Here is a 23,379-nt window from a genome sequence, read left to right as displayed (position 1 = left end):
ACCGGCCAGATGGTATTCCTCTTGATTTATCTCCACTGGGGAGATTCTGTTGGCCAGCTCATGAAAGAGGATTCTGGTGGCATTCTTTTCCACTCACTCTGGGAGTGTATGCTCTAATTCCCAGACAGGAGCATAATCTGGCATCCATCTTTCCTCCCTTTCCCCTGATAGGCAGTCTTTCAGACAGCAACAAAGTCTGAGTTGAGGGTCATCCTGATGAGACTCAGAGCGGCCCAGGAGGTAGCTGTTAGGTATCTTCCCAGATTACCTTCTCTGGTGTAGCCTGAGGCAGAACCTTTGGCTCCATGGCCCAGTTCAACATGAGTAGACCTGCTTACATGGGTCTTGGCCTGGCTTTGGAGTGGACATACGTGGGACTGCTTTCAAAGCTCCCACTCTCTGTGCATCATATAGTGGGGGTGTGGGAGGGAATTAATGACTGATTACCCACAAGAATGTCTCTGCACAGAAGATGTATTCTCTATTAAGTAGATGTCAGGGATTACTAATATTTAAAAAAAAAACTGAAATCCTGTCAGTGATTAAAATAATAGGCCGGGCTGGGGGAGAGTGTGGGTGGTGGTGATGACAGCAAGAGATCTGACTTATTCTGGAATAAAGAAAAGGAGTACTTGTGGCACCTTAGAGACTAACCAATTTATTTGAGAATAAGCTTTCGTGAGCTACAGCTCACTTCACTGGATGCATACTGTGGAAACTGCAGAAGACATTATATACACAGAGACCATGAAACAATACCTCCTCCCACCCCACTCTCCTGCTGGTAATAGCTTATCTAAAGTGATCACTCTCCTTACAATGTGTATGATAATCAAGGTGGGCCATTTCCAGCATAAATCCAAGTTTAACCAGAACGTCTGGGGGGGGGGGGAGGGGTTAGGAAAAAACAAGGGGAAATAGGCTACCTTGCATAATGACTTATCCACTCCCAGTCTCTATTTAAGCCTAAATTAATAGTATCCAATTTGCAAATGAATTCCAATTCAGCAGTTTCTTGCTGGAGTCTGGATTTGAAGTTTTTTTTGTTGTAAGATAGCGACCTTCATGTCTGTAATTGCGTGACCAGAGAGATTGAAGTGTTCTCCGACTGGTTTATGAATGTTATAATTCTTGACATCTGATTTGTGTCCATTTATTCTTTTACGTAGAGACTGTCCAGTCTGACCGATGTACATGACAGAGGGGCCTCACTCCCTGAGCCAGAGTCTGGTTGCTCTGCAGGGAAGGGCCACCACACTACAGATGGAAGCCAAAAATCTCCCTCCCACAACTGATGAGAGGCAGTGGGACAGGCTGAAAGTAAAGGGCTGCTCCTTTGGGCTGTTCCAAATTTAGATCCTGTAGAATCTTAACAGATGCGACTGAAAGGGGGCTGGGACGCCATTGGGGGTGCATTGTGATCAGCTGGCGGAGTCCAGAGGAGGCTGCGGCCCTGGACTACGTCAGAACACTGGCTTTAAAAAAAGTGACTGGCTGGAAGCCAAAGGGGACAGTGACTGAGCGTTTAAACATCCTCCACCCTCCGTACACTGTCTGCATTTCTCTTTCCTCCAGTCCCAGGAAGGGGGTCCCGTCGTCATTTCCCTATTGCATACAGAGACTAAAGGGTTAAAGAGAGCTGGGAGTTTTCTGCTAGCCCCCTAGGCTTCACGGTGGCAGATCATCGCTGGGACAATAAGAACTGGGAGCTTTTGTAAAGTCTGTGGTCCTGAAGGGGTTAATGAGAGCAGCCAATCCTGCCTGTGTCCTGTTAGAGCTGAGACAGACCTGCCCAGCCAGCTTAGCAACTTTCACAGCGTGTGCAAGAAGCAGAGAGATTTCTGACAGTCGCAGGGGATAATCTACACTACAACATAGCTCTCCCCGTCCACACACTGCCGGGTCCTCAGGACCGCTGGGGGTAGCAGCGAGGAGGGGATGTAGCCCTTGCTGGATGGGATGGATTTAGGAACTCTGGGATTGAACCTGCACCAAGCCTGGACAGTCATCTGCAGGGAACAGCATAAGGGCTGATCGGAGCACTGTCTGCTGATTGCACTCTGCAGAGGGGAAGCTGCTCAGACTCACAGGGACGAAGCCAGTGCCAGAAGTAAGACTCCTTCTCCCTGTGCATTGCGGAGCTGGGATGTCTGGGGACCATAGCCAGGTACAGGAGCTATCCTGTGGTAAGCAGGAAGGTGACTGGATGGCAGGTTGGAGGAGGGTGGGGGTGGGGAGGAAGGTTCTGGATGCTGGAGTATCTCAGACTGCAGTGAAGCACATTTTGATTTTCATCACTAGTCTGGCAAAGCTGTAGGAATTTTTTTTTCCCCAACAGAGCTCGGGTCCTCCTGCAGTGAGCTGCCTGAAGTTTCTGAGATGAGTCTGTTTCAGGATGGCTGAGGTAGGGCAAAGCCTCCCCTACTCCCCCCCCCCCCCCCCCACAAGCTCCCTGGGGTACTGGATGGTGGTGACTGTGGGGTGGGGGGTGTTCACACACAAGGGATTCAGTACCATATGGATAGAACAGCACAGGGGAGCCTTGAAGTGTAGCCCCAGCTCCTAAACCCAACCCCTTCCCTTGGTGTCAACTCCCCCTCCCTGTCTCCTCCCCCCACCATCCCTGGTGTCACACTGGTCATCTGAGCATTGTGGCCACTTCCACTCAGTACAACAGACTTCCCCGGGCAGGCTGGCTGACTTCAGCTCAGGCCTCCCCTCAGGACACCTGCCCTGGGGTCCCTTGTTCTCTTGAAGCGGTGGTGCCCCTCTGCCTGTGAAATACCCTCCACGCAGGAGAAGGGCCCGGAGTTCCAGACGTCTGGGAAGGGAAAAGAAGATCCCCGGGGGATTATGTAATTCCCCAAGCTATTGCAGATCCGAATGGAGGCATATGCAGCCGAGGGGGTAAGGGTGTGCTTTGTGTGTGCTTGCATGTAGTTACATGAACACGTCAGGGTGGGCCCCTGTCTTTGATTTCATGCTGGGTAGGATTTTCCTCAGAACCTGAGTGTTTGGTTGGGCTCTTGGCAAGTTTCACCCTTGGTCTCGCAGCCAGACTCCCTGTCTCTCCCCCTCCCTCCCTGTCTCTTGCTCTGTCTTTTCCTCCCTTTCTATCTTTGTCAGCTGTAAGAAGAGCCGACCCCTTCCTAGTTCCTGTAACTTATCTCCCTCCCTCAGCACTGGGTACTAGCCTGTGAGCCTGGCGCCCAGTGGGGCATACCAAGAAGGGAGCAGCCAGTGGCAATGGCCTTTTGGAACCTGGCTGCGGGTTTATTAGCAGCATCTCTGGCACAGGGTAAAGCAGCCTGTGATGGAGCCTTTGCCGAGGGCTGACTCCTCGCACTGTTATACTGATTGCTGTTTGGATTTCACCTGTTTTGGGCAACGTTCTCTCCAAGAGGGAGGGCCGTGCACCTTGCTAAAGTTAACAAGGCTTTTCCCATCTTTCTCTTCTCTTCCCCATCTCTCTCTCCTCCTTCTCCCATCCTCATCTTGCTGACATCTGCCCTTTCCCTGTCTGTCACCCTGAGTCTTTCCCTCTCCGTTTCCTGTTTCTCTCCTCTCAGTCTGCCCCCTGCCCCCGCCACTCTTCCCCAATCATTACTTGTCTCTCTTCCTCTCCCCTCCCTGCCTCCTCTTGCTCCAGTCTCTCTCTCTCTTTGCCTCCCGAGACACTTTCTTTTCCCCTTTGCTGGGATCACTAAAGCTCCCTGGTTGCTGGAGACCCTGCAGTTTGGTTCAGTGCCGAGCCACTGTGTCCTTCTCCCCACCTGACGGCTTTCTGCTCAAGGTCACTGCAGTAATTCCATATGAGGCTGCCTGGTGCTGCCTTATCTACCACACGGTTTCTGTTTCACTCCCTTTATATTCCTGGGGATATTGTGTTTGATAAAACTCACTGCTTTTAACACCATTGGCAGGGCTCCAGGCACAAACACTCTGCCTGCTCCAGGTCGCCACCCATGTCCGACTTTTGTTTTTTCTCCTTTCATTCCTGTGTTTCTGGACGTCATAAAAACTGAAAACTTTCTGGGAAGTTTTGCAAGCAGGTGAATAATTGTAGGGACAGCTCATGCTGCCGGCTGGAGACAATCCTGGTGCTAGTTGGCACATTGGGAATGTCCGGACCTGGGGCTTCTACTGAAGAGGGAACCTGCTGGGAGCCAGAAGGGAATGTCTCGAGCTGAGGCTTTGATACAAGGGAGAATTTAATCAGCAAAAGCCTAGCATTCGCTAGCAGGGAAGGTGGAACTTCATCAATAACCTTGTTGCAGTCAGAAGGGAAAGTGCTGATCTTGATCGTGAAGAACTTAACTTGATCAGCTCGGTTGTTTTTAAGCAGTAAGGAGTGACCGTCTCCCCCCACCCCTGGCGGGTACTGCTGTCTCTGGTTGCAGTCATTTTACTGGCATTTAGCTGCCCTAAGATCTAAAGACAGTAGGCGGGTTGAGCTGGGCTGCACTGTGAAAGGAAATCAATACAGGGAAATATCTTGAAAGAAACTTCTTTAGCCCTGTGAGCCATCTCTGCAGATTCCTCTCCCTCTGCCTCGGTGAGTGTGATGCCTACACTGGCTGGGGGTGGGTGGGTGGCCTGATCTTCACCTATGGCCATGGGGTTAACCAGGCCATAGCCAGGCAGAAGTAGGGCCTGTCCAGATCTAAGGTGTTCTCAAAGCAATTGTAGGACCTGACTGGTTTTAATGGAAGGTGGTGGGAGATGCGTGTTCTTTGTGGGTGTGTTCACATGAAGCTATTTTCGGCCCCGACTCCGTCATGGAGAAAATGAGGTTCCCTAATGGAGGTTATAGCTGAGTCACTTAGGAAGGGTAAGGATGAAAACAAGATGTAGCAACTGAATTCCGGGGAGCATAGTTGCCTCTCAATCCAGGAGGTGAGGACTGAAACCACTGTGTCTCCCCACTCTTGGGAGTGCAGGGTCAGGGGTAAACCCAGTCAGAGTGTGGAATTGGGAGAGGATCTCTAGCACAGGTCAGACTTGTGTCTTCTCTTTGGGGCAGTGTGGGCAGTGCTGTGCAGTGATCTCCAAGCGTACATTAGCTGGAGCACAAGAAGTGAAGCAGGGGAAGTGAAGGGAGTGGGGCTAGAAAGCAAAGGTTGGCCTTGAGCACAAGCAAACCAAGAGGTCATTGGGGTAGCTCTGCAATTCATGGTTTGCCCTTCTCCCAAGGAAGAAGAAGGAGGAAACAGCTCACAGGATCCTTACGCTCCCTCCATCACCAGAGAACTGGAGTGGGGGAAACTCCTGCCCTGATTGTCTCCCCTTCCAGAACCTTGGGGTCCTGCAGCTTACTCAGACTAGATTTAAATGACCGTTTTAAAACATCAGTACCCTGTCTACGCTGCAGCCATCACCGTCACTACCATTGGTGGAGAGTCATGGGTCCCAATTTCCTTACTGTTGACACAGCTTTGAAAACCTCATTGTAACATGCATCGTCTTTTCATTGCAACAGGGCTGAGGGTTACTTTCTACATGTGCAAGTCCTGTCCCTGGGACTCTGGAGGACGGCTTAGCTGCTCTGCACCCCCGTGTGTGTGTTAGAGTGTGTGTGTGTGCATGAGAGAGAGAGAGATACTTTGTGCTCATTCAAAAGAAAATTCAAAGTAAGATGTTCTTATCTTTCTGCACCCACCACCTCCACCCTCTATCAAATTAATTTCTCCCTCCAGCCCCCTCTCTCCTGCTACCTCTGCTTGGATATAACATTAGCAGTTAGGTGGGCTGCAGCCTGGTAGGAACATGACAGAGACCCCGCTTGGGGAATGCACTTGTTTAAAAAAGAATTTGTAGGGAGTTTTGTGCTCTTGAAAGGAGCTGGAGCCTTCCGTTCGATCTGCAGGATGGGCACAGTGGCAGCAGGAGGCCATGTGGTCTGGTGGGCTGAGCCCAAGGCCAGTGTCAGAGCCTTGTGTGTTCTCATCTTGATCTGCCCCGCTGGCTTGCTGGGTGTCACTTGACCTCCGTGTCTCAGTTATCCCTTCTGTCAAGGGAGGATTGCAGCCTTTCCCTGCTCTGGCGAGGACTAATTGAGTTAATGTGTGTGAAGTGCTCGAGGTTATTGTTACAGGACAGGCAAGAGTAGTCTAAGTTTCCTGCACCAGAATGACCCGAGCCTGAAGTTACCAGGGCAGATGGAGAGTAACTCAGTCTCCATGACCCAGGCTGCATTCAGCTTCTCTGCTGAGACTGATAACAGTGGGGACAGTTAGCACCAGGTGAGATGTGGACACCCAGGAGCTGGATTGAAACCACCACACTTGTTTCAGATACACCACTAAATACTAGGTCCAGACTTTATCTTCCTGTGCTTCAGGCAACAGGGGCTCTGTGAAATGCCTGTGCTCAGACCCTGAGGGGAAGTATTGCTTGGCATATCCCACCTTCAGATTTAATGGCCCCCATCAGTGTCCATTCCCAGAACAAGGGGTTACCTCAGTAATGCCGTGAGAGAAACTAGGAAAGAGAGGAAAAGGTTTGGTGAACCTGCCGGTCATTTCTCTACAAAGATGCAGGATGGAAATATACCCTGAAAAAAATTCCTGCATCAGACTGTAACTGAACCCAAAGTCTGGGGTGAAACCCTGGCTCCGCTGATGCCAATAGCAAAGCTCCGGTTGACTTCTGTGGAGCCATGATTTGGCCCCTGGTGCATAGAGAGGCTCTACAAATTTCAGCATTCTCAGACCTTAACATTCTCAGGATCAGTTTGACTGCCTAAGCACTGTAGAGTTTGGGATGCTTACCCAGAATGCCTGGGTGCACGGAACTGGGTCAGAAATCTTGTCATCTCTAGCACCTTTGTTCCTGATAGGAAATATCATGAGAATAGGCTCTTGTGGCATTTCAGCACCTGCTTCCCTTGCTGGGATCCAGAACCAGCATACAAGCTCAGAGAATGGTAGTTTGAGTGTGGGGGTACAGGTTTGTTGGGGTGAAAGGTTCTTATTTTATCCAAATTGATGCGCTAATCCTCAGTCTTGAGCCAATTGTTCTCTAACAGGAGAAGGCCATGGATAATTTCCAGGAGAAGAATCCCAGTTCGACAAGTGATTGGGAAAACAACAGCTGGGGATTCCATATTTATTGCCTCTCAAAGCAGCTTATTTGCTGAGTTTACTTGTAAAAAGGTGGCTGGTTTTCTGACTGCAAGCTCTGCCAATGCACACTGGGATCTGAGAGTCACGCTGGTTTTCTTTTCCTTCTGTGGCATCAGCACCAGTATAAAAAACCATGTCGACTAAAGGGAGAATTGAACCCAGATGCATTTGGAACTTAGTTAACAATTCTGATGATGCATAGAATCAACAGAATGGAATCCATTTCCCTCTCCCATAGTGTGTTTCCATTGAGAAAACAGTACACACCTATTTTTGCCACTATGTGTGACTCTGTACATAGAGGAAGCAGATCTTTGGGGGAAGAAGGTGCCATTTTTAGACAGTTACTTTTAGGAGCAGAACCACATGGTAAAATCCAATCCAAATATTTCCGTAGAATACAAGAGGAGATATCTGGAGAAACTATAAGAACTGACTATTTATTTTCTATATGATTTTTCCTTTGGATTCATCTCGAACAAATAAAAATTTACCTTGTTTGCCTTTAGCTGCAGTAGGTAGCAAGGTTAAGTCACAAAATACATGGATGTATGGAATAGAAGTATTATAATTTTTCATATTACATTTAATATGTCTTGATTATACACATTAAAGGTGAAAATTACTGCAGGTGCTGCCAGAGAGCAACAGAAGTGCTTTGGGAATGCAGACTGGGTCCCCTTTTCACTGGTGATTGTATTTAACACTTTCTGTCTGTTTTCCAGATCAACGTGAAACCTAGTGAGCTAGAGCTCTTTCACTGGTGAAGCTGGAACGGTGACTTTCCCCCTGGGTCCCAGACTGTTTATTCCTCAGTTCTTCATTGCCCGTTGTGGACTTTCTGCAAGGTTCAGCCATGACTACCTCTGCCTTGCGCCGGCAGGTAAAAAACATTGTGCACAATTATTCGGAGGCGGAGATCAAAGTGCGTGAGGCGACCTCCAATGACTCCTGGGGCCCACCCAGCTCCCTGATGTCTGAGATTGCAGATCTGACCTTCAACACGGTGGCTTTTGCAGAGATCATGGGGATGATCTGGAGGCGGCTGAATGACAGTGGCAAGAACTGGCGCCATGTGTACAAGGCACTGACCCTGCTGGACTACCTCATCAAAACTGGATCAGAGAAGGTGGCCCATCAGTGCCGGGAGAACCTTTACACCATTCAGACTCTGAAAGACTTCCAGTACACAGACCGCGATGGCAAGGACCAAGGCATAAACGTGCGGGAGAAAGTCAAGCAGGTCATGGGCCTGCTGAAGGATGAGGAGAGGCTGAAGCAGGAAAGGGCTCATGCCCTGAAAACCAAAGAGCGCATGTCCATTGAGGGCACGGGCATCAGCAGCAGCCAGCAGCTCTCCTATGGCAGGCGGACATCGCAATATGGAGAAGACTATGGCAAGCCGAGGGGGTCTCCATCATCCTTTAATTGTAAGTGCTATAGTGCTACAGACCGTGGGTGGTATGGAGAGTGTGGGCGTTTCTGACCCAAGGGCAGTGGATCACTGGATGTCTGAAGTTCAGAAGAAACGTCTGGGCTTGCTCTTGTCTATCCTGGCAGTCCTGTCCAGAACATTGTCTTTTAGGGCAGTGGCTCAAAATCCGTATCGGTTACTTTCTAGCCACATGGCCAGTAGTCTCCACTGTGGAGCAGACACAGGTTTCTTCCTGTTCTAATGTCATGGGGTAGGTGACCTTTGGTCTTCCTCTGGGCCATCCTCACGTGCAGCATTCTGGAGAGTAAAAGTTAAGGCTGGGACTCTACATCTCACAGAGTCTGAATTGCTCCCGGCCTTCAAGGCATTACTATTGATGGGTGAACAAGGCACTCGGAGCACGGAACTGAAGGAAGCACCTCACAGATGCCATCTCAAACACTGGGGGATTGTTTATGTTAGAAGGTTGCAACTCTAAAACCTTTCTCTAGCAGCTGCTTATTTTGATATCAGCCTCAAATACTTTCTGATCGTTTCCTATCCTCCCACCGAGCTGCCTGCTTTGGTGAAGTCCCCCTGCCATTGTGTAGAGATTCTTGTGCTAACAGGATCCCTGCCGGAAAACACAATTTTATTCCTGGGGGGTAACTGTTCTATTTGCATCCTGACCCCGATCCCCACCCTTCTCCTTAACCAGGCTGGTGGTTGAATTCCAGCTCTTTAAAGGCAGACTGTCTCTCTGAGTGCTCTGGGACATCAGTGACATGAGGAGCAGCTTCCCAAGCATTTAGGGCAGTTGCTGAGCATGAAGGTCCTGTAGCGTGAGCTGGGTGGTGGGAATGAGGGGAGAGCAGAAAAGCCCGTTGAGGAGGAGAAGGTAGTGATCAATGCGGATTGACTCCTAGAAACATCCCAGCTCCAGAGATTCTGTTTTTCTTCTTCCTCCTTCAATCTGAATTCTTCCTCTTTTTTTTTTATCTCAGCCTCTTCCTCGTCCCCTCAGCACGCCTCAGACCTGGAACAGGCAAGACCCCAGACGACTGGAGAGGAGGAGCTGCAGTTACAGCTTGCACTAGCCATGAGTCGAGAGGAGGCTGAGAAGGTAATGTTTGCTGCCTCTCTCCTGCGGGGTGGTGTGATTGCCTGCAATGTCATGTGGCCCATCCAGGACTGCTGTGAGCAAACATTTCCAGTGGCTGGAGATGGGACTCACGCTGGGGAGGGCTCTGTGTCACTACAGAGAATTCTTTCTCAGGGGTCTTGCTGGTGGGTCTTACTCACATGCTTAGGGTCTAACTGATTGCCTTATTGGGGTCAGGATGGAATTTCCCCCCAGGTCAGAGTGGTAGAGACCCTGGATATGTTTTGCCTTCCTCTGCAGTGTGGGGCACGGGTCACTTGCTGGTTTGAACTAGAGTAAATGGTAGATTCTCTGTAACTTGAATTCTTTAAATCAAGTTTTGAGAACGTCAGTAACTCCGTCAGAGGTTATGGGCCTATTACAGGAATGGGTGGGTGAGGTCCGGGGGCCTGCGATGTGCAGGACAGACGACATGAGCATGATGGTCCTTTCTGGCCTTAAAGTCTCTGAGTCTATGGGATCATGGTAGTAAGGCATGAGAGAGAGATTTCTAGGCTCTGTCAACCCGCATGCTAGTGTGCACAGTATTGTTTTCTCACTGGCTGCTCCATGCAGACACAGCACGCCAACATATTGTGGCATGATGAGGATTTATTGCACAGTTGTTGCCCATTTCATATACTGTGCATACAAGTGAGCCTAGGACTTGGTGTGTGCGCTGTACCAGTACATCTTAAATCAATACCACACGGTCTCAGAAAGATAGATGCGGTCCATCTAAACCCTTTCTTCTGTGTGGTTGCCTTGAAGATGAATGGTCCCTTTCCAGTGGCGGATTAATGATTTTGCCACCCCTAGGCCCAGAAATAATTGCCCCCTGACCCCCCCACCCCCCCCGCAGCTTGCCTCCGCTCTGCTTCCTCCCCTGAGCGCGCCGCCGGGTCCTGCTTCTCCCTGCTCCCTGCCAGTGCTTGTGCGTGAAACAGGTTCGCAAAGGAGCGGGGAAGGTGGGGAACACGGCGTGCTCAGGAGAGGAGGCGGGGCTGGGACGGGCATTTGGGGAAGGGGACCAATAGGGGCAGGGAGGGGGCAGGGAAGGGGTGGAGTTGGGGCGGAGCCAGGGGCAGAGGGCACAAACCGGCACTGGGGGAAGCAGCCTCTGGCTGCTATTATAAATTTGCCGCGCCTGCAAATTTGCCGCCCTAGGCCTAGGCCTTGTTGGCCTCGGCGTTAATACGCCGCTGTCCCTTTACATGTATCATCAGGTGGTTTCAAAGAAGGTAAATAGAATTCCGTCTGGAGATGTGGAATCAGGACTCCGAACAGCTCATATGTAATCAGCTGCTCTAAATACATTGGGTGAAATCCTGATGATATTGAAGTTAATGCGGGTTTTGCCATTGACTTCAATGGGGTCCGGATTTCACCCATTGTCTTTCATGTATAAATTACTCTGATTCTGTTACTTTAACCATGAAGGTTTTATGCTGATGTGCCCAGAGTGATTCTGTTATTTCCTTGGCAGATACCAGGGGGAACCTGTGTCCCCCTGGGGAGAATGGGTTCTGTACCAGGAACTGCAAACATCCTGCAGAACTGGTCCATGTACTGGTGACTCTAGCTGTGATTTGAATGCAGTTGTGCTAGTGTGTGGGCATCGGATGACTAACTTTATTCCACATGACTGTGTTTAATTAAGTCACTTGGGATCATTTGAAATGAGGCTAGACAAAGCTCTGGAAGACATCATAGAAAGCAGTTCTGCCTTGGCCAGGGGGAGGGGAGGGGAGACAAGATAACCTAATGGGTTCCCGTCTCACTGTTATATTCATCATGTTAGAGTCAGGCCCAAAATCCCAGCCTAGAGCATGTGTCCTTCATGTACTTTCCCCAGCTCTCTTATCAGCTGATCTGCTTCCCCCTTTCCAGGCAGTGACTGTTTGTTTACACACAAACACACAGGCTGAGATTAACGCTAACCGGCACTGCCTCTCTCTAATGATACTGATGATATTTGAGGAGGACAAAGCCACTGAGGGACACTTTGGGTGACACCTCCAGGGTCAGGGCTTTCCCGCCTCACTGTAGTCTATGTTTAAATTAAGCTTGGTTGGACCAAAATGTCTCTCAAACACCTTCTCCTGGCTTAGCCTCTGGTGGTTGAAGTTGTCCCTGTGCCAGGCATGGCTCTAGGCCTTAGCATTCCTCTTTGTGCTGGAGCCACCCACGGTTGCTGGAGGCCTGGCTGGTTATATGATTGCTACCTACATGGTCACCATCCCTGTTTCTGAGCAAAATAGTTACCATTTCCCACCCTTCCCTTCCTGGAAGCTCTTGGATGGACTTCAGAGAACTTGTGTCCCTATTTTTGTCCCAGAGATGTAGCTTCCCAAACCTTATCAGGGAAGCTGCTGTGGTTAGTGCTGAAGGAACGTGCTAGTCAAAGAGAAGCTTATTAGAACCACCCATCTAGGTAGGCCAGGCACAACCGGGGAAGGGGGTAGGCAAAGGGGACATTTGTTTCTCCTCCTCCCTCCAACAGTCTTCAAGGGGCCCCACATTATTGTCAAAAAGGCCAAAATATGTACAAAGTTATCCAATATTAAACAATGGAACAGCGACAGAGTGGTGAGTCTTCATCCTTTCACAGCTAACCATTGACACAGGAGCCAAGTTTTCCTTTTTTAAACTCTTAAAATCCAAGAGTTTCTAGGGGTCTAACTAGCCCTTGGGCTCCTGAAAGGTTGTTTTGTTTCTAAAATAGTGACCTCCCAGGGTCCCAAAGTACTTGCCCCCCACTCCAAGTAATGGGACCCCAGAGCCACTGCTGCATCTAGGTCAAACTGTGTCATGCAGAATAGCCCTCCTCCACTGCTCCTGGCTGCTTTAGCGCCAATGAGTTTTCACAGACCATCAGGCCTTGCTGAAGGATTCTGTAGGGTTGTGAATAGGTGTGGCTGGTAGTTGTGGTCCCATCTGCATGTTTGACCTTTTAGTGGAGAAGGGCCCAAACTGTATGTTCACCAAATCCAAGTTTTCAGCATGAAGGGACATGGTCAAAATGCAGTCTGGTCCTCCCCCCACTGCAAGACTGATCCGTGGTATAATGAGGCCCCCAATGTGGTAGCGTTCTACACTGAAGACAAGATCTGAATATTTTCCAACATGCAGAGTAGCAGTATTTCAGTGGGCTGTTTGTGTGCCTATTGGATGAAGTTGGAACCACTGCTGTTCCAGCAGTTAGTGATGAGATGGAAGGAGGGACGGAGTTTATTGCAGCACATAAATCTGTTTAGTTTTATCATCGGTTGAGAGAAGAAACATGGTCCACAGTTGTAAGGATGTGACTGGGAGTAAGGTCTTGGGTTGTCCTATGGGCTGTACCACTAATACACTACAACAGGGGTGGCCAAACTGTGGCTCTTTTACCATTAAAATGCAGCTCGCAGAGCCCCCCATGTCTTTCCCCCCATTCTCCAACTACCAGACTTGGGAAGAGGGGGAAGCACAGGACCTCTGCCTGCAACGGGGTGGTGGGGTAGTGGCTTCTGCCTAGTGGGGAGGGGGGTCTTTGGACTTCAGCAGGAGCAGGACTGAAGCCCTGAGCCCCGTCAGGAACCTCCCGCAGGGCTGGAGCCTTGGCACGTGTGCCCTGGCTCTTGAACTTCTGAAGATTGTTGTATGCGGCTCAGGGGATCAGTACATTTGGCCACCCCTGAACTATAAGATCTTTGCTTAACCATCTGCACTTCAATTTTCCCATCTGAAAAGTGGGGATAATGCTGTCATCACAAGGGTGTTGAGGATTAACCAGTAACACCTGTAGAGCTCTCTGATCCTTAGAAATTGCTATAGCAATGCTAGGAGCTGTTGTTACTCTTTATCAATGTTATTAAGGGAAGATCTGCTAATGATGTTCCCCTGGAGATAAAAGAGCAGAAATATCCACTGAATTCCTGAGCAGTATGCAAAGTGTTTAGCTTTTGCAAGGGCTGCCCTTGATATGCTCTGACCTCAGCAAGGGGAAGAAGTGTCACTGGGGAAGCTGTATGGTTAGAGGCCTGACAAGCCAAGCAGCTAAAAGTCTAAAGAAAAGTTATAACCATAAACACAATGCAAGATAGAATCTTATCGGGCCCAGATGAGTCTGAAGTGGCAAGGTGTTTGTATGTCAAATAATAGTGGACACACAACATCTTACATTAATGTACCACCTTTCATCTTGAAGGATCCCACAGTGCTTTACAAGACAACGTCACTGAAGTGCAGCCACCTCTGAGGTGGAGCGCAGCAGCCAGCTTATGGCACCACAGTGGGAGGACTTAAGAAAAGTGATATGGGATCTTTTATGTTCATGTAGTACAGATGGGATGTTGGTGTTATGGCCTCACCTCAAAGACTTTGCTAAGAAGCTACATGTATGTATCTAAAAAATGTGAAGGGCTAAGTCAACTGTGCCAGGATTCAAACCTGTGGTTTCAAGGTGTTGGTGTTTCAAACCAGAAGCTTCTAAACCAGCCCCTCCAGCAATGGATTGATGGGCAGAGTGCTAGAAGAGTAGATGAACAGACAAACAAAACAGTGGATGGGTGAATGGCTGGATGGAAAAGGAAAGAGAGCCTGATTGATGAGTATATGGAGGAAAGATCAGATGGATTGGTGCATGGATGATGGATGGATGAAAGAATAGACATTAAGATCGGTGGTTGACTAGCTAGATGGAAGAAAGAGTAGCACCAGATGAATGGATAAATGACTGAATAAAAAGACTTACTGTATAACAGGTGAGGGATTGAAAGAAAGATGGTTACAAGGAAGGGGATAATTTGGTAGCAAATACAGAGACCTCGAATCAAAGAAGCAATTTCATTCAGTTCTCCTTCATTGGCAGCAGCCACTTCCTCCAGCCACCAGCACAGATGAAGAATTGCAATTGCAGATAGCACTCAGCCTGAGCAAAAAGGAGCATGAGAAGGTACCCCACACGCAGCAGATCAAAGGGCACTTTCCTCTTCTTGGATTCTAACTTCATGAGTTTCTAAATGGACCTTTGGAGTATTAAACATTGTGCAACTTTCTGCCTTGCTTGGTGTCTTCCTGGGAAGTGGTGTACCCCAGTCCTTCTGCTTCTGGTGCCTGCTTCGCTGTAAACTTACGTTCACTGCTCTTAAAGCTGTGCACTGAATATTCCTATCCGTGGATTTATCATGAAATGTGCAAATACATCAGTAATTGGCCGCTGGCTAATGCCCAAAACTGTAATGCACAGCAACCCCTGCCCTTGGTCTCTCTGCAGAGAGTCAGTGCACATCGGTGATCCTTTATCCTGTGTCTTTACTGTTCACATCCCAGACATATGCACTGTCCATTTTGACTGCAGGAAGTGAGGGCATGCCAAGGAGAGAACTCACTGCTACAGAGGGCACTGGAAGAGACCCACACGGGTATTGAGGAGGAGGAAGAAGAGGAGAAGATGAAGAAAAGTCAGGTGAAAAGCTTTAGCTGGTTGTCTGGATGGCTGTGGAGATATATAATGGGGTACAGAACATTTCATCTCTTGGTATCTGGTTCAAATCTATCCTAGATTGGTAATGAGCAAAGGGATTATTCCTTGATGGCTGTTCAGTGGTGTATGTGACTTGATCTGGTGATCTCTGTGTAATTCTCCATGTCTGCATGATTAAAAAAAAAAGACTCCCCATAGCAGTTCACACCTCATTAGCAGCCTGACCAGGGAAACTGAATTACCCCTGGATTGTCCCTCCAGGATGGGTTTGAACAGGCTGGGAGACACTTGCCCTGTTTCTGCTCTGCATAAGTAGAAGAGTTCAGCTAGCCTTGCTGTCCCGCTGGCTTTGTGCGTGAGCACTGCATTCATGTAAAGCTTTAGCTGGAATAGATTTTAAATGACGTATTTCTTGACTACTGAGAGGAGCCAAATCAGACCATTCCTGCCCAGATCTAAGGTTAGGTTGCTTCTCTGCAGGAAGTATAGGGTGAGGTCTGGGGTTACCTGGGAAAAACCCCTCTAGTAGCCCCTTTCGCTGCAGGAGCAATATCGGACGAGGCCTTGCAGGTATCCCTGAGCCTTAACTTGTTTCTTTTACTCCTTACAATTCTAGTCCTCTATTGTGGAGCTGGCAGACATTTTTGGACCAGTGCCAGTAACTTCAACTCATGTTTCAGCTGACCCATGGGATATTCCAGGTGGGTGCAACTCTCAATCTGCTGATGCTTGGGAGAATGGCAGAACCTTCTCCCCTCCAGCTCTGTCCTTGTCCAATTCTGGGAAACCTAACAGTAAGAATCTTTGCTTGTGTTCTCTCTGTCTGCCCTTTCCCCTTATCCTCTGCTCACTCACTGCATTGTCATAGCAGCTTTTAACCACACCTGGGCTATTGAACAGAAACGAGAAATGAAGGAAGAAGGGTGACAAATGGTAAACATGGGCTGATTACTAAATGCGCCCTGCCTTCTGGCCTCATTTTGCTTTATGTGTTTCTTTTTTGATTACCTGTTCTTTTCTGTTCTTTCTTTCTCCTGCTCCTCTCTAACCTATTTGCCCCTTTGCCTCACCCCTGGCTGTGTTTCAATGCTCTCTGCAGTGCCTTTGAATGGTTCCCTGCCTGTGTTCCACATCTTCCTGTGTGTCTTTCAGGTCTCAAGTCCAATGTGGAACCAGCAGGAGCCTCTTGGGGCCCCTCTGCAGACCCCTGGGCTCCAATCCCGGCTGCTTCCGGGGATCCTCTAAACCAGATGGCAGCATCTATCAACCAGACCTCCACTGGGCCTTGGGATCTTCCTCCCATAATCTCCTCCTCTGACCCTTGGGAGAAGACCCCCCTCTCTTCAAGTCTGTCATCAGCAGATGCCTGGGTAAAGGCATCCCCACCTTCTAAAGCTTCCGCTGATGCTACTTGTACTGCTGATCCTTGGGGAGGTGTCGTTGACAATCCTCCCAGGGCAGGTAAGAGAAGCTCATTTTGTTCATCAGTTTCCATTGCTACTTGAAGCTCGGGATCATTCTTCCTGCCATCCTCATGATACTTACCATCACATCTTCTTTTGGGATCCAGTTTCCTCTGATCCTCTAAAAATCTCAGCCAATACCTGCATCTTGTATTTCCTTCCCAGGGAATGTCTTTGATGGTCCACTTTGCCAACTCCACTCTGATCCCCTCTCCTGAGGAGGAGAATGTAACAGATTTTTCGCCTAAATCTTGAGCACACTGGTAGACATAGACCCACTCTTAGCCATGTCTATACTCAAAATAGAGTTGTAGTGAAAACGGTACAGCCCCCTGGGAGAAGAATAACAAAACCACAGATCAGGTCTGTCCAGTGTATGGTGAAAGCCCTTGCAATGCCCAAAGGAGAAACCCCTAGGAGGACAGTAGTGTGTGATGGAGGAATTTACATTAGTCCCTCTGGGAAAAGAAAGCTAGAAGAGTTGGACTACACAGTGTGATATTAGTGCTGGTAAGGCCTACATGGGGGAAACAGAGCCACAATGAATAGAAGCACAAATTTGCAGACAAAGAATACTTTCTGAGGGAACAAATTTCTTAGGGCTAGATTCTGATCTGAGTTACAGTGGTGTAAACTTGCAGTAACTCACCTGAAATCAGTGGAGGAATGGGTATTTAAAAGAAGCCAGATTCTGATCTCATTTACACTGACATATATTCATAGTGAAATTACTCTGAATTTAAATCCATGTGAATGAAATCAGAGTCTAGCCCCTAGTGAATAACTTTTCCTTTCCTTAATTATTAATTAATGATGATTATTTATGTATTATTTGCATTGCCATTGTGCTTTGGAGCTATGGTACCAGGGCCCCCCTGTGCAAGGTGCTGTACAAACACAACAAAAGATGGTCCCTGCCCCTGCCCAACAGAGCTCAGAATTTAAGTATTTCTCAACAATGATTCTTTCCTTTAGAGAAAGGAATTCAGGTAACTGGCACTTCTTTGGGTTGCTAGCTTTGCTCAGTCTATGCAGGCCTCAGGATAGAAATGAAGGGTGACAGATTTCTGGAGTCATGGGGCATGCCTGTCCCTACGGGTCTGGGATTGGTCTGAACATACCTTCCCATTGCCCTCTGAGGCACTAACAATCAGGGAAGCCTGCCGGGCTGCAGAGGATGGCATGCATGAAGTGGGCCCTCCCTTGTATGCTAAGTTTCTCTGTCTCATCCACTGGCATTGGTTGGTCAGTGGGTCACTGATTTGGACTTGGTGGCTCATTCATACAGGCTGCTTCAGGACTCACTGACCTAGTTCGTTCCTTTCTCCCTCTCTCTGGTGTTCTACGTTCTCCTTAACCCCTAACTCCCCATCTCTGCTCGTCTTGCCTCGTTTTTGTCCCTTTTAAAAATTGATTCCCTCTGTCCTTCCTCTATTGTTTTCCTTCATCTCCTCTCTTCCTTCCCCTTGCTTCCCTTCTGGGTCTGTCTGTCTGTCTCCTTTCTTTCGCTCAGCTTCAGGTGATGTCACTTTTGACTTGTTTGCGAAACCACCCCAGCCGACCGAGCAGCTGGAGCATGAGAGCTCACAGGCCCCATCCTCTATCAAGCCTAACAGCCCTGTTGGTAAGAGAGTCCTAACAGATCAGGGGTGCTGGGGCCGGAAGGATAAATAGGGCATTGCGGAACAATGGGGAAGTCGGCAGGTGTGTCTGCAGGTGAGGGTGGGAGCTTCCCTGGGGCTCTGTGGGAGGGTATATTTGTTTCATATTGTGGCATACATCTGCATGATTATAACTTACCATATCATATGGCTACTGGCCCCAAAGTCTCTCACTGTCGTCATCTCTGTGTTAGACATCTGACGCAAGGGTTAACTATCCCGAAGTGTTTGCACATGGGTGAAGGTGGAGTCCGCGCAAGCTACTGTTTTTCCATTAGCTAGAAATACTTGGGATCAGATGGGGCAAACTTCCATTGACATTTGTCTTCTGAGTCTGGCAACAATGCATGCTGCAAACTGCTGCTGAGTAGACAGAGGGTGCAGGTTCTTGAAGCCGAGACTGCTATTTCTGAGCTAGACTCCCTGCAGCAACTTTCTGTGTTAAGGAAAGGTTGTCCCAGATAAAAGGGAAGTGTTTGTGAAGGCAATCCAAGAATGTGCTTCGTGATTCTTCAAGACACAACAGTCAGAAGAGAGAGGCAACGTCTCTGCTTCTCTCTCACGTGACAGTCCACACTTCTGCCTGTTGTTCTCTTGAAATTCATGATCCCATCTTGGTTATGCTATTCAGTCTCTGCTGTTTGTTCTAGATTTGGACCTGTTTGGTGACCTGATTCCCAGCACCAAGCAGAATGGAGTTAAGAACACAGACGTTTTTGATCTTGCGGGCTTAGGAGACTCTCTTACTGACTCCGACAAAGAGAGGAAAGATTGTAAAACTCCAGAATCCTTTCTTGGCCCAACTGCCTCATCCCTGGTGAATTTGGACTCCTTGGTGGTTGCCCCTGCAACCCTGAAGACTCATAATCCATTTTTGTCAGGTGGGTCATGGGGCGCAGGGCCCAGTCAAAAAGGCCACTGAAGGATGTTGGGTGGTTTCTGAGGGTATGCCTACACTGCAGCATAAGCCCAGGTTAAACCTCAAACCTAATCCCCATTCTGTCTACACACAAATTGCACTAACCCAGTGTCCCAGGACCCCACGGGGTGAAGGGTCCGAGCCTGAGTCAACCCGGGACCCAGGGTTCAAGCCCTGTTGTTTTGCAGTGTAAACGCAGCCCCACTGAACCTGTGCTCTGGGAATCTGCAAAAAGTATCCTACAGTCCCATAGGCCAGCTTTCGTTGTCCAGTTTGGTGGACAGTCAGATTTTCCCACGCTGCACCACGAACAAAAGGCTAGAGCCAGCCACATTTTGGGAGGGTGATAGGAAGTCTGGGATATGGGTGGTTGAACTTGGGCCTGCGCAATGCAGTGTAGATGCTGGAGCCCCAGGCTGGGAGACCCAGGGTTCAGCAATTCCTAACCTGGGGTTACAAATGACTGTAGATGCTCAAGCCCTAAGTTAACAAACCCAGGGTCTGCTAGCTTGAATTCTACTAACCCTGGGCTTACATTGCAGTGTAGATGTACCCTGAGGCTCTTGGCGGGCTATGTAAGGATGACAGGTGGGACTTTCGAGGGGCTCATGAGCTGAAGGCCACAAAAGGATGGTGGGCGGACCAGTGGGAACATTTTCACAATGACTTGGTTTAACATGTAGCACCTACAGTGGCTGAGCTCTGCCCTTAGTATCACAGTGAAAAACAAAACCACACTACAGTTCTGATCCTGGCCAGGAAACGGAGGTCAGCCTGAAACTCAAGGCAGAAACTTTGGTTTGAACTTAACTTCTCAAGCTAAATTTTTCAGTCTTCTCTCTGAATTTCTGGGGTTGAGTCAAACCCTGAATGTTCCTGACTCATCGGTTTAGTAGTTGAATTTAATAGCAGTGTGTTTTGAGACCAGAGATTAGCCTTGACCTTTAACCCTATCCCCTGACTTCCCATCTTGTAGGCTGTATGCCTGATGATGCTGTGTACTTTCTCCTTACAGGTCTCAGTGCACCTTCTCCCACAAACCCATTCAGCATCAGTGACCAGACCAAACCAACGCTCAATCAGATGAGGACCAGCTCCCCAGTGCCAGGCATGGCCACGGGGATGACCATGAACTCCATGACCTACAGTGCTTCACTCCCTCTTCCACTCAGCAGCATCCCAATGACCCTCCCCGTCTCCATGAGTGCCTTCCCGCAGGCCGGCGCAGGGCCGTTTCCACAGCTACCCAGTAACCTGCCTCAGCCTTTGTTGCCACTGACAGGCTCTGCTCTTCCCCCCGCCTCACAGGGCGTGATGAACCCTTTCCTCTGAAGTCTCTGGATCTGTGTTACATGTAGTCTGTCTTGTCCCATCCCCAGCTATTATGGAAATCTTTGCGTGTTCTCAAGCAAAGGCCTTGTGGGCAACAGTTCATTAGTTGTGATGGAGGAAACCATTCACCTGCAACTCCTAACCCAACACCTGCCCAGGTTACAGAGACACAGTTAGCATGAATCTCCTTGCTTGAAGTGCTATAGAACTACCTGCTCCAGCATGGCAGGTAAAGGATGGCTAGATCTGCCTTTGACGGCAATAAGGGCACTCTTGTCATCAGCTGGCATTCCCATGATCTGCAGAGTAGATGGAGGGTCCCTAAGAAAGGGCTTTAATTATCTAGGGTCCTCCTCTCTCCAGCACCATATGCTGGTACCCAGAGAGCCCAGTATGAAGCATCTTAACAGACATTTTCTAGTCACTGTAGATCTCTTAGAGATCATCCTGGGCCCATCAGTGGGATAGAGGAATCCTTCTATAATCTGCATGGAAGGTGCAATCACTTGCTGAAACTTGCCGCCCCAACGCTTGCTGAAGGTCAGGATGTTCCCAGGGACAGGAGGAGTACCCCTTAGAATCCTTTTCCTCTGCCAGTCACCTGTATGCTTTTCCCCATGGCCCTGGGGATGACTGAACTCTGATCCCGAGAATCCTCTTCCTCTCCTGCTGTCACCCATATGTTCCTCTATTTGGATGCTAATGTTTGGGACCCTCTTCTCTGCCTGCCTTATCCAGATGTCTTCCTCCCCCACATCTGGGTGTCACTCTTGGGAACCCGGTTTCTCTGCTGCTGTCACCTGGATGTTACTCTGCTTGGGTGCTGGTCTTTGGAACACTTTTCCGCTGATGCTGTCATCTGAACTGTTCTCCATGGGGCACTGACCTTTGGAACGCTGATCCTTTGTGGATGTTCCCCATGTGTTCATCGGCCTTGGTGCAGATCCTCCCAGCCTGACCCCATCTCCCTTAAACTCAACAAGACAAAACCTTCTGAGACAACCCACACAGGCCTGGATAACTTCAACTACTGGATCCCAGTTTCAGCCTCTCGAAGCTCTCCTGCCAGGACTGCGGTGCTCTGTGGGAAATACATTGGAGTGGGGGAGGAGGGGCTAATGAGTTGGGACTGTAGGCTGGGGACAGTGTGAGGTTAATATCCTGAGTGCCAGCTGTGTCTCACTTTGAGGACTCCAGGCCAACTCCATTAGACCCCGGTGCAGAGGGAGAGGAGGACGCTGAGACACTAACACAGCAGAGGGAGGGGTGATGGGACTAAGAAGGGGGAGTGGCCGGGCAGTTGTTAGCTCGTTAGTGTACACGTTTCACACTTCTCTAAAGGGGCAGAGGCAGCAGCACGGTTTACGGAGACTTCATGGCTGTAACTGAATGTAGGAAAACATGAACTGGCTGTAAAACAATAAAATATTCTAGTGTATTTCGGTGTGGGGCTTCTGACTTCCCAGGACACTGGTCTGGGCTTTACCCTTTATTTCTCTTCCTAAGTTTGAAGAAGGCTTTGCTTCCCCCTTCTGTGTCTTTTACCGTCTGCCCATAAGCCTCGTCACAGCAATGCCTGGCCTCTGGATCCAGACCCATCCCTTTTCTATAGCTGCCCTATCTCTGGCATTCACACTTGCCTCACACCTTGGGTCATCATTTACACCATTGCCAAGTGAGTTTACAATGCTGCCATTCTGGTTTGCCAGCATTTCTCACCCACGTCGTGCCAGTGTAAATGCTACACAAAGGGCAGGGCAGTGGGGAATCAGGCCCGCTGACGCTATGGTGTTGGAAACCATGCGTGTGTCTGGATGGATTTATAAAGCATCTATCACAGGGATGCCGGTTTCCTCCCAGAACTCCTGTGTCTTGTTCCCCATATCTGGGATGAGACTCTGTGCTGTGCCTGCACGTGGCTTTCAGCCACTTTTGTGCCCTCCCAATTCTGACCTGCTACAAGGGGCAAAATGGTCCTTGGTGTAAATTAGAGCAGTTGGGGTTCCACCTTGGGCAGCCTCTGGGCTGCTGCAGCCCAGACTCCCTGGTGCAATGGGCAACACCCCATGTTCCTGGGACATCCCCTGCACCAGGTCCTGCAAGGGAACCAGCATGTAGAGATGCTTACGGTGGTCCAATGCAGTGACTGTACCGGGGCATTTTCCCCCAGTCATTTTCAGGCTTTTTCTGGCTCGCATGCCAGTGCAGAGGCACAGAGGGTCTGGAGCAGGGTTGAGAATCTCCCTGAGAAATGCCCTTCTGCTTCCCCCCTCCAGTTGTGAACGCCCTCCTCCCGCCCTGGAGCTCTCTCCAGCACGGCCTTGCTCCCAGTCTGTCGGACCTCTCAGCAATGCTCAGCTGCTGCTTGCCCCCACTTGGAATCTTTTGCTAGGCCTTCTGGGTGAGTTTGGGGAGCAGGAATTTGAGCCGTTCCCAGTGTCAAAGCAACGGGGGCTGTCTCTTTAAAAGAATGAGCCAGGGACTTGCTGCCTTGAGCTCTGAAGGACAAGGACTGTTTCTGACTGAGCCAGGCCCCTGCGCGGTCATTGCGAGGAGCATCCTGCTTACGGCTGGCCTGCAGATCCTCTGCCCGTGGAGCAGACAGAGGGGATTTCAGTTCTGGCTTTGCTTGGGGTAATTTCTGCCATTGCCCAACTATGTTCCCTTAGGGTGACCAGACAGCAAGTGTGAAAAATTGGGACAGGGGGTGGGGGGTAATAGGAGCCTATATAAGAAAAAGACCCAAAAATCGGGACTGTCCCTATAAAATCGGGACATCTGGTCACCCTATGTTCCCTTGGCAGCTCTTTGGAGATGGTTTGTTGTTTGCCTGTGTGGGGGACGTGGGCATGTCAACA

At 49.3% G+C, this 23,379-nt stretch overlaps 1 protein-coding gene across 4 annotated transcripts; it reads left to right on the top strand.

Annotated features, from left to right (window-relative positions):
* Nucleotides 1–1,843: 1,843 nt before the first annotated feature.
* On the top strand, nucleotides 1,844–21,959 carry EPN3 (epsin 3). 4 transcript variants are annotated; one of them, XM_078848465.1, is made up of 10 exons: nucleotides 1,844–2,110; nucleotides 2,339–2,404; nucleotides 7,850–8,554; nucleotides 9,543–9,661; nucleotides 15,021–15,128; nucleotides 15,763–15,847; nucleotides 16,299–16,607; nucleotides 18,123–18,233; nucleotides 18,921–19,151; nucleotides 20,205–21,959. In XM_078848465.1, exons 3-10 carry the CDS (start codon nucleotides 7,981–7,983, stop codon nucleotides 20,519–20,521), a joined length of 1,854 nt encoding a protein of 617 aa, XP_078704591.1. In that variant the 5' UTR covers nucleotides 1,844–2,110; nucleotides 2,339–2,404; nucleotides 7,850–7,980; the 3' UTR covers nucleotides 20,522–21,959. The 4 variants fall into 4 exon arrangements, with proteins under 4 accessions (XP_078704591.1, XP_078704590.1, XP_073166872.1 ...); XM_078848464.1 differs by having other exon boundaries at nucleotides 1,844–2,167; XM_073310771.1 differs by lacking the exons at nucleotides 1,844–2,110; nucleotides 2,339–2,404 and adding an exon at nucleotides 2,680–2,907.
* The last annotated feature ends 1,420 nt before the right edge of the window (nucleotides 21,960–23,379 follow it).

This window comes from Lepidochelys kempii, chromosome 14 (genome assembly GCF_965140285.1).
Source record: "Lepidochelys kempii isolate rLepKem1 chromosome 14, rLepKem1.hap1, whole genome shotgun sequence".
NCBI lineage: Eukaryota > Metazoa > Chordata > Testudines > Cheloniidae > Lepidochelys > Lepidochelys kempii.
The sequence above is the reverse complement of the archived record's forward strand: the minus strand, read 5'-3'. Positions and strand labels throughout refer to the sequence as shown.